Source organism: Poecilia latipinna, unplaced genomic scaffold (assembly GCF_001443285.1).
Source record: "Poecilia latipinna isolate Pla-1442-1.1 unplaced genomic scaffold, P_latipinna-1.0 Scaffold283, whole genome shotgun sequence".
NCBI classification, from domain to species: domain Eukaryota; kingdom Metazoa; phylum Chordata; class Actinopteri; order Cyprinodontiformes; family Poeciliidae; genus Poecilia; species Poecilia latipinna.
The window spans coordinates 146649-156939 of NW_015112899.1; the positions used below are offsets into that span (position 1 = coordinate 146649).

Consider the following 10291-nt stretch of genomic DNA (forward strand, 5'->3'; position numbering starts at 1 on the left):
ATGGGAAAATTAAAACCCATTTTGTCCCTATTCTCAAGAATCACTGATTTAACTCTGGACAGTGACTCCAGCACTGGAAAAGTGGCCCAAAAATACCTGGAGAAACATCCAACATTTCAGCTCAGAACAGTAAAGACCTGGAAGAGCTGAGATAGTAAAGAGCCTGTAAACCTCCAGGCTGCTGGTGAAGAACCTGAACCTGAGATGAAGAGCCCCCCACCCAACCCAGAGAGGAACAAGGAAACTGCTCAACAGTCAACATGGCATGAAGTACAGTGGAAACCAGATAGTTACATACACTGAATGAAGAGACAAACACATTTTGTTTTCTGAAATTAAATCAGACCAAACATGTCTTGTTTTAGCTTAGTTAGAATTACCAAAATTATTTCTATTTGCTAGATGTCAGAAAACGTAGTGAGAAGATAACCTAACCTAAAGATGAAAGAAAACATGAAAATGCTCAGAAAAGAATAAATGCCATGCTATTCTTTGTTTTTTTAATGCCAACTAGATTTAGTTTTTTTATGTTCTTACTCATTGTTTGCTATTTCTATATCCAAGTAGAAAACCTTCAACATTATAACCCTTGAATCTTGAGATGCTGAACACTTTAGCTGACATTAATAAAGCATAAGAAAGGGTAAAGAGATGAGTCATGAAATACATCAAATATGGATCAGAACTGGCCACTGTGTTTCTACAATAAAGTGAAACAGAGACTCAGTTCTCCTTTTCACTTCTGAACGACTGTGTTACAGAACAGACCATGGATGTAAAAAAAAAAAAAAAAACAGAACCAATTTCAAATTCAGTTTCCCGTAAGTAGATTAAAGTTGCTTATCCAGCACAGTTGAACAGAAAAAAGGCAACTTTCTGTCTTCCTGGTTTTGTAGAAGCTATTTGTGACTGTGTGGGACGTCCTCACCTCCAGCTTCATCCTGACGTCCTCCCTCATGTTTGACACTTTGTCCAGGTGCTTGGACGCTGCCTCCACCTGGCTGCAGTAATGGCCGTACAGAAGGAGCCTGCAGGGAGGCACAACAGAAAATGCATCTGCTGCTCAGTTCTACCACACAGCGGGGTGTGTGAGCTGCTGCTGCATACCTTTCCTTGTAGTTGATAAACACCTGGTAAAGATTCTGTGCTCCGTGATTTAAAATGGAGTTTCGAACGTCTTCCAGCAAACTGTGATGAGTTTTAGCCAGCTCCTACGAAAAACGCACAGTCATGTGTAACATTGATATAATCTGATATTTACACCTGATATCTGAGTGTGTGTCTTTACCTTTATGTTGATGAAGATACTTTCAATGTCATGAGGTTGAAGAAACTTTTCAAGGGGTTTCATAAAGTGCTGCACAAAACAGGGAGAAGTTCATGACTGTGTGTGCAAAGACATTTTAAACACTTTGTAATGTTTTGGTATTGTTGAAGCAACATTTCAGCTTAAAGGAAGAAGAAATATCTAAAAATGTATGTACTGTATGTCATAACTTTAACTGATGTGTTTATATGTACATCATGTGAAATTCATATGATATAAAAACCAAAAACAAAAGAATATACATTTTAAAATTGTATATGAAATGTAATAAAATATATTTCCTGCTGAGGAACAGCTTTGGAAAACCCCACATTTATTGTCACATAAAATCTCATCAGGTGCAAATGATGAGAACATTTTTACTCATCACTTTGAAAGAGGTTTAGCTTGTTTAAACCACAGAAATTCAGTTTGGTGTGCTCCTTTTACGTCTGGTAATGTGAGACTCATCACCATGGTTACGGCATAAAAGCTGCCTGAGACCTTCAGAAAGACTGCAGTCAGTGAGTCCTGAAAGGGGGTTAAAAATGACTTAGAAAGAATCTGAAATCATACATTTTACTGGGAAGTAGCTTAATCATTTTGAATGTTACAGGTTTAGCGTGTTCATTCTAAAACCAGACCGCAGGATGCTAATGGCAGCCTCCAAAAAAATAAACCTAAAATGCCATTATACGTCATACAGCTGACTCTTAATAATGTTTATATCAAAGTTTAGATCTGAACACTAAGAAAGTGACCGCACATGTAAAAATGAAAAAAGAAAACAAAAACAAAACTTTTGCTGTTTAAAAAACAACAATAATAATAATAATACATGAATGCCAGAGGCGGGATAAGATAAGATAAAACCAGGACTTCTGGAATAATATTCTTTACTCTGGTGGGTCTAAATTTAAGTATTTGGCACCAGAACAGAGGATCTGTTTGAACGAAATCAAAAACAGCATTCCTGAAAAAAACAGAAACAAAAAACCCTCCTGAAGCAGCTTGAAGTGCTATGATTTGCAAAGGTTTTGCTAAAGCAAGAAAAACCAAGCTTAAGATCATAAAACCTATGAATAACTATGATCTGATTCAGAAGATACTTAAGGAAATATGAGGCTGTATCTAAGAATTAAAACGGAAACAGAACTGGAACCTCCAACATGACAAAAGGTAGAGAATCTACCAGAGAAAATTAAGAAATGGAAAGTCCAGGGCCTAGTCAAAGCCTAGTATCATTTTCCCTTATGTTGAAATCTGTAGATAAATGTTTAAAACAAGTTAAATATTTGATGCTTTAATGGAATTAAATCCCCTTTTCTAGGAATAACAAAATTAAACTATATAATGTAATGTGATTTTTTTTTATTAAAGAACTGTATCCTCATTTCCTCATGTGACTGATATGCACAACGACTTCCACATTTATTGGGGAAACAGCTAAACATATGTAAATTGCCTAAACAAATTCACATCAACATGCTGCCTGATCTCTTTTTAGGTTGACGCATGTCAAGGAACGTTTCATTATGCTTCCTTTTTCCTTGGGTTTTAAATATGGATCACACATTTCTCTTTTCCACTACTCAAAGTGGAAAAGAGGGGAGAGCATCCAATTACAGTAAGCCATATGTGTGTTGGTTAACAGTTGCTGATCTAGACTAGTTAACATAATTAAAAAGGAAGTTTTAATAAACAAGGTTGAAGGGGAATTTTAGTTAATCTTGCTGTGAGGATCGCAAGAGAGAAAAAATGACTAGTAACTAAAACAAAAGCCGCATTTATTTCAAAGTCTTTACATGTATTGGTCAGTGAATTCCAGTAAAGTGCACAGTATATTACATTTGTGTGTGTGTGTGTGTTTAGGTGTGTGTGTGTGTGTGTATACTTACCTGTAAGATAGAGTCCAGTGTAGCAGTGTACTTCTCTTCAGTCTGTCGGATTTCCTGCAGGCAACACTCTCGTTTGTCAACACCAACCTTCTGCTGCTGCATGACCAAGAACACACACACTGTCAAACAAGGCCACACATTTCCACATTTCTCACAGTGTGGTTACATTTATGGCTAAAAACAACAAAAGTTGACAAAGGGGTTCACAATTTTGCCAAACAAAATGAGACGTTGACAGAGTTGAACAATTTTATGGTGAGAGCTGGCAGAGCAGTTCCACCACATTTGGGTTGCTACAATCTGTCGTTAGGATCTGATCATCCAAGAGAAACTGTCTGGTTGACCATGGGGTCACCTGTGTGCCAAACACAGCCCCAAATGAAATTAATCACACCACTTTTTTTAATTCACCCAACCACAGTCTTACAGAAAGTGCTCCTGAGTTGTGTAACTGTTTTCTGATGACTTTTAGCCAATAAATCAGGCTCTGGTCACGTCACACAGTGCGTTGGGCCGAGTCACAAAGCAGATCATCTCAGCAGTTATCTGTGCTAACAAGCTGTTTGTAATTTGATTGGCCAAAAGCTTTTTGATTTGATGTAGGTCTATTTGCTTTGAATCTGGTCACCAGAAATTCACCGCATTTAGAGTCAACATTTTTAGCAGGTACAGTTTTGCAGGTGAAGGTGAATTTTGGATGGAGGATCTAGTAAGTGAAAAGTTTGCTGGCAAATTTAATGCAAAAAAAGGCACAAACTTATTCATAAGTGCACATGATATAAACATTAAATGTTGTCATTTTAATATCTGAAAAAAAGGCTGATTTCAATGAGATTGCATTTCTTCCATACACATGTAATAAAAAGGATTAAAACATGGCAAATAATGAAAACTTTAGGCATAAATATCTAGAAAATTAAACAATATACTTAAATGCATGAGTTTTAAATTTGGCAAACAGTTTTTTTGAATGCAGCAAACTTTCCTCTACTTTGAATCTAAACAAATCAAGAATATATTTATTTTGTTGCAGTAAATTACTCAAATGTAAGACCTCAAAGCTCTCAGGCTGGTGTCTGACGGTGAACAGGTAGCGGGGTAAACCAGAGTCATTTCAAAAGTTCAAGATGTTGAATGTCAAAGCAGAGATACAGAGATGTGGGTAACCAGATGCTGCTCACAGGCTGCTTTCTGTTTGAAACTCACAGTTTCAGGTGGCTCCTCTGTCCTCATCAGGTCCTCATAGATCTCATCCCCTTCATTATCTTCATCCTCCACAAAATCATACAAATCATCATCTTCATCCACCGTGTCACTGTAAGACATCATACCAGCATCATGTCACCACCTTTAGTTTTCCCTTAGTAAGATTTGAGCACAAAGTTGCACTAATGTACAGTTTTTAAATACAATTCTAAATAGTATGAGATAAGGCTTTGTAAATCAGCATTTAGGTCACTTCTGGAAAAACATTTTAATTATTTAAGAACTTTAAAAATGTCAGGTCTGCTTTTTTTCTTCTATTTTTTCAGATAAATTCCCTTCTCTTTTTTGAACAGAATTAAAATTCTCAAAACTACTTGTTCAATCTTCAAATCAACTCGTCACTGGTGCACATCAAAAAAGATGTTTCCCGTTTCTTTGAGCAAGTTACAAATGTTATTTACAGATAATCTGTGAAAAGATCCATCACCTCCACCTCCTCCCTGAGCGGCACCGCTCCCGACAAAACAACAAAGGAGGATTTTTTTCACTGATGATCTGTCTCATACAATATTGTCATGACAAAGTGACAGTTTCAACAAATATGTAAAAAAAATATCTATTATAAAAGTTACATACTAAAGTTTTAAAGTCTATTATTGGACTAAAGGCAATTATGTTTCCATCAAAAAACACTAAGTAACTAAAGACAAAATAATTACAGAAAAATACTATATGTCTCTTTTTTTCATTAAGACTAAGAATATATGACTTCTGAGGCAAAGACTTACTCTATCTGGTCGGAAAGACCGCTGTAGATCTCATCATCAGCAGCACATCCTTCCAAAGGAAAAGGCCTGGAGCAAAGAAAAGGACGTTCAGATGCATTTGTGTTATATGGCTGTGCAAAACGCAAACCATCAAGACAACATGTAATGAGAGGTGTTATGTTGTAAGCATGTTACCTTTGCGTTTCTTATAAAAACATTCCATTATACAAAACATGTTTGTACAGGCAAAAGTTTTTCTTGGTAGAATGAGTAGAGAACAAAAGGCTCATTTCCAGGGATCTGTGCAGCTACAGTATCCAGGAGTTCAGACCAAAGCATTGCAGCTCTACTTTAAATATAGACCATAAGTATGTCATGAGTTGAGGTGGAGGTGGTGAGAGTGAACACAGGCAGGATCCAGATTGAGAGGTGATGATGATTGGTTTAATAGACAGTAGCTCAAAACAGTCCAGTTCAGGCAGCACAGCAGAGAACTAAGCAACAGCTTAAACCGGTAGCAACAGCCACAAAGGCCTGACCACAGAGCTAAACTTGATCAGGACTATACAGTTCTACTGGAGGGCTAACAAACAGACAACAGGTGGACTTAAATACACAATCAGGATAATCAGGGAATGAGACACACCTGGGAAACAATCAACAGGGAAGACAGGACAGGAACAGGACTAAACACAGAAAACCTCAAAAATAACTACACAGAAAACACAGAACACAACAAAGTGAATTATTTACATGTGAAAAGGAAGGATTGAAAAGCCTGATGCGTCCACTTTAAATGGTGTCTGGTAAAACTGTATGATCTTTTTAAAAGAGGCACTACGTTTTAAAATTTTAAAATATAATATAGAATATAATTTGGTTCAAAGCATAGGACCAATATTGTATTACATACAGTTATATATACAGATATAAACATATTAAATATTAGATAAATGTAAAGCTAATTTTAAATGTTGTTGACCAAAAACAAACACTTTTACAGCTGCATTAAATGTTGAAAGCTTTAGAAAGGGAGGTACAGATTTACTCACTGAAGTCCTCGCTGTAGAGCAACATGTGAATGGGACAGGATGGACAAAGTGTTCATAACCTGTAATTCAAAAAGACCCACATATTTAATGAAATGCATGAAGAGAGGAAGAGACAGAGTAATCCTATTGAACATGTTTCAAGTTAACACTGAATAACTGTTAACTTGTTACTGCCTCCATCACGATGAGTGATCTCAGGAAACCAGCTTCACTAACCACCGACATGTGACATTGTCAATACTAGACTGTCTGTGTGTGAACTCAGCGGGTTTTAAGTTTTATGCCACATTTGGAAGCTTTAGAAATACTTTAAAAAAGATTGGTTGAAATACACCAAAAATAATCCTAAGTGCAGCATTTTGTCTTTCAGTAACGCAAACATTTAGTTCAGTGGCACCGAGTGACAAAATGCCCCGTCAAACCATAAAGTTTGCTTTGTAGTCAGCAACTTTAGAAAGTTTCAGTTTGATTTCTGCTTTCACTCAGGTCAAAAAAAGGGATGAAAGATTTTTAGAGAAGTAAATATTTGAATGAACTGGTTTCTATCTTTAAAAAAAAGTACTCTCAGTTGATCGGTCTGCAGGCTGGTTTCAGAGGCAAAACGCAGAACTTAGCCCAGAGGTTTCAGCAGGTTTCAGAAAAACAGAGACTTTGGCAAGAAATATAAATATATATATATATATTTTTTTGTTGCTTTTCTAATCCAGGAAAACATTTCAAACTGGACTTTTTTAGCAACTATTTGTTTAAAAGTTCTGTCTTCACATAGTATGTGCATCTCAATAAGTTAGAAGTTGATTGAGAAGTCAATTCATTTCAGTAACTCTATCCAAAACCAGAAACACATATTGTAATCAATTTCAAGCTGCACTTAATTTTTAAAAAATACAGCTTCAGTCTAATGGAAATGGCCTCAAATATGGTTTCTTAAATAGTAAATGTTTTATCTAAGACCAGTATAAAAGTATTATGTTGGTCTACTTTATCTTGGGGAAAAATGCTGAATGCTGGAAGTTGTCAAAGACAACCTCCACTGAATCCTGTGTCCATCCATTTGTACGGAAAGAAAAAGTGTAGTTGAAAAATCAGCAGGTGCAACAGAGAACTGCTTTTTATTATTTAAAGGTTTTTTTTTTTGGCCTTCATTTGAAAGTGCTAGGACAGGAAAGCAGGTAATGAGAGAGGGAAAAGTCACCAGGCTGGGAACTGAACCTATGACAGCCCAGTTGAAGGTCTCCATATGTGGGTTGTACTTAAACCCTGTGCCACCACAGCACCCCCAACCTCCAGAAAACTTTGAAACAAAAGCAAATGAATAATTTGGTGATCTTTGGACTCTGAGCTTTAACAGCCAGAACACCAGGCTGTGTTCAGGATGAGGGTGAAGATTGTTGTATTTCTGACTGTGGCGTTTCAGTTCTTGATTGACCTACAGATTTGTTTTATCTTAACCCCATTCATAATCTATAAAGCCAATGCTTCATTGGCTTTATAGATTTATAGATTATATATTATTTATAGATTATGCTTTATAGATTATGAATGGGGTTCAGATAAAGCAAATCAAGAGAAAGATGAGAAAAGCCAGATTCAACAATCTAGATCACCTGAAGGTGATCGACCTTCCTTCCTGGAAAGGAAAAGTATGTATGCATGTAGGACATGGATATCTTTTTGAATGTTGATGTTTCTGTATTATAATCGTTTTTGTGGATCTTGTAAAACATTTCAATTGTTTGAAAAAGTGAGTTTTGGTTTTCATTAGCTGAAAGCCATAAACATAGAAATGATCAGTTATATAACGTTCCAACATTTGAACTATACTGCTTTATGCAAAATGAAGCTATATGAAAAATGTTTAACTTTTTTAAAGGAATTAAATTTCCCATGATATAAACTGTACATTTACCATCAGTAAAGATATTGTATATGCTGTATGTCCCACAAATTATGTTGTTTATTATTTTATGTACAAATAATACAACAAAGTTGAAATGTTTCATCATGATGTAAAATGTACCGCTCTCCGTACCTCACTGCATGACTGACTGGAAGTAGAAAAGCGAAGCAAGAAAATAAGTGACAGTAACAGGCAGGAAGCTAAAAACAGCAGAGTGCAGGTATCAGCAGCTCACTGACTCATTATGTTACTGAAGGAAGAACTTCCTTATTTACACATAAAGCCAACAGAGCGGCCATCTCTGAAGCCCCTTTTTCTCACTTTAGACAAAGATTCCAACACAGAAAGTGAAAGAGGGCCGTGAAACACTGAAGTGAACGCCGTCACTCAGCCCTTTCAAATGACAGACGTATCAAAGTGCTTCCTGTTGGGGCTCTGTGGGTTGCCTGCAAGCTGCACTAACTAGTCCAAACTCCGATCATGGCTTTGGTTTCTGCACTGTGTCACATATTCCCCGTTTTTGCGAGGACTATTGCTAGGACTGCATAATGAGCACCACTCCTCAGAACATATGAACTAATTTTATTCAAAAACGTTTTGAATAAAAATAGCGACACTAATATATTTATCTATATTTTTTAATCGGGCCATACATTCTTCCATATCTTCCAGAAGTCTACTTTACGTTAATGAACTGACTAAAGTGTTAAAGTCAATTTAGGTACAAAATGTCTCACTTTAGCATCCACAGTTTTGCTGGTTTTTTTTTTTTTTCAAAATGAATTGTACTGTTCTTTTATCCTCACCATGTACACCACAGAAATAAATGCCACTAACCCAGACATTCTGCATTTTGAACTGTGTGTTGGAGGCACTTTAGCAGTTATATTTTTGGAGAGGTTTTGAATTTATCAATACAGATTTGTTTACACAGTGAACCTAAATGGTGCTTTACTTCAGAGTGAATTAAAGATGGAATCAGTGACCTTGGATGTACTAGCTTTGGTACTTGTAGAAAACAGCCACAACATTATTTTCCTGAAGGCAAGAGCTTGGTGATAATTAAGTGTGACACATGACTCTCTCTGTGGAGAGCTCTTTTTGATATTTCACTTTAAACTTTAACTATCTAACCTGAAGGCTCATGCTTTAACCATCAACCAGTAGAATTGATTGTTGCTTCTGTAACACATAGTTTTTGTTACGACACGGAATCCTAATACAGGCAGAAACTAAATGTAGCTGAGGCTTTGCAGCTCAGTACATTCTGTCACCACTAACTTTTCTCAGTGACCACAATGAGATAAGAGATGTAGCTGAATAACTTTTTAACAGAATCAGGATTTTAGAAAAAATGATTACCATTCAGAATGTTTAGGATATGCTCAACAATCAAAAATGTTGCTTTAGAATAGCAAAAATGTTGTCTGCACTCTGACAACTAGACCGATATATTATGTAAATGAGAGCCCATTTATTTAGATTTCAGATAAATTAAAATAGAGTTTATGAAAGCAAACTGCAAATTTTAAAACCTCATGCCCTCTGTTAACCTCTATGCATCCAGATGTTTCTGAAGATAAACCAGTAGGGTGTGATAAACAAGAAGACACCAGTATCCTAACAGAAACGTTTGTTCATACCTTTCCGAAGTCCCGCACGTCGAACAGTTCAAAGGCTTCAAACAAGTCATTCTTCTTGAGATAAAACTTCTCCTGACAGATTGCCAAGAAGGTCCGGATATTTTTCAGGCATAGAAACTAAAACAAAACAAAGCCCAAACATCATTACACATAGAGTCAGTTTATTGCACAATCAAGTAATTATGTCGTTGTAAAAAATTCTGTATATATCAAAAATAACGTAAAAGAAATTTCACTTCACATCAAAGCCATATCTGATGCCTTGAAATTGACCCCTTGGCCAAGTGGGGACTGAAGCTCCACGGCAAACTTGGAACTTAGTTTAGTTTAGTTTAGTTTAGTTTAGTTTAGTTTAGTTTAGTTTAGTTTAGTTTAGTTTAGTTTAGTTTAGTTTAGTTTAGTTTAGTTTAGTTTACTTTGGTTAGGATCCACATTTCATAGTTGTTCTTACAGCTTCATTACATCACTAAAACAGCTTTTAGAAATTAAATACAAACAAAACAGCAAAAAAAAAAAAAA

At 36.0% G+C, this 10291-nt stretch overlaps 1 protein-coding gene across 3 annotated transcripts in view; it reads right to left on the minus strand.

The window, feature by feature from the left end:
• The window catches only part of vav1 (vav guanine nucleotide exchange factor 1), a 33369-nt gene that overhangs the window by 14868 nt on the left and 8210 nt on the right, over positions 1-10291 (minus strand). For all 3 annotated transcript variants that reach the window (XM_015033948.1, XM_015033947.1, XM_015033949.1), the window contains exons 4-11: positions 9773-9889; positions 6230-6288; positions 5199-5264; positions 4411-4519; positions 3205-3300; positions 1289-1357; positions 1108-1211; positions 929-1028 (exon numbers count right to left, since the gene is read on the minus strand). In XM_015033948.1, coding sequence (XP_014889434.1) covers positions 929-1028; positions 1108-1211; positions 1289-1357; positions 3205-3300; positions 4411-4519; positions 5199-5264; positions 6230-6288; positions 9773-9889 — 720 coding nt within the window. The remainder of the gene's footprint in view (positions 1-928; positions 1029-1107; positions 1212-1288; positions 1358-3204; positions 3301-4410; positions 4520-5198; positions 5265-6229; positions 6289-9772; positions 9890-10291) is intronic.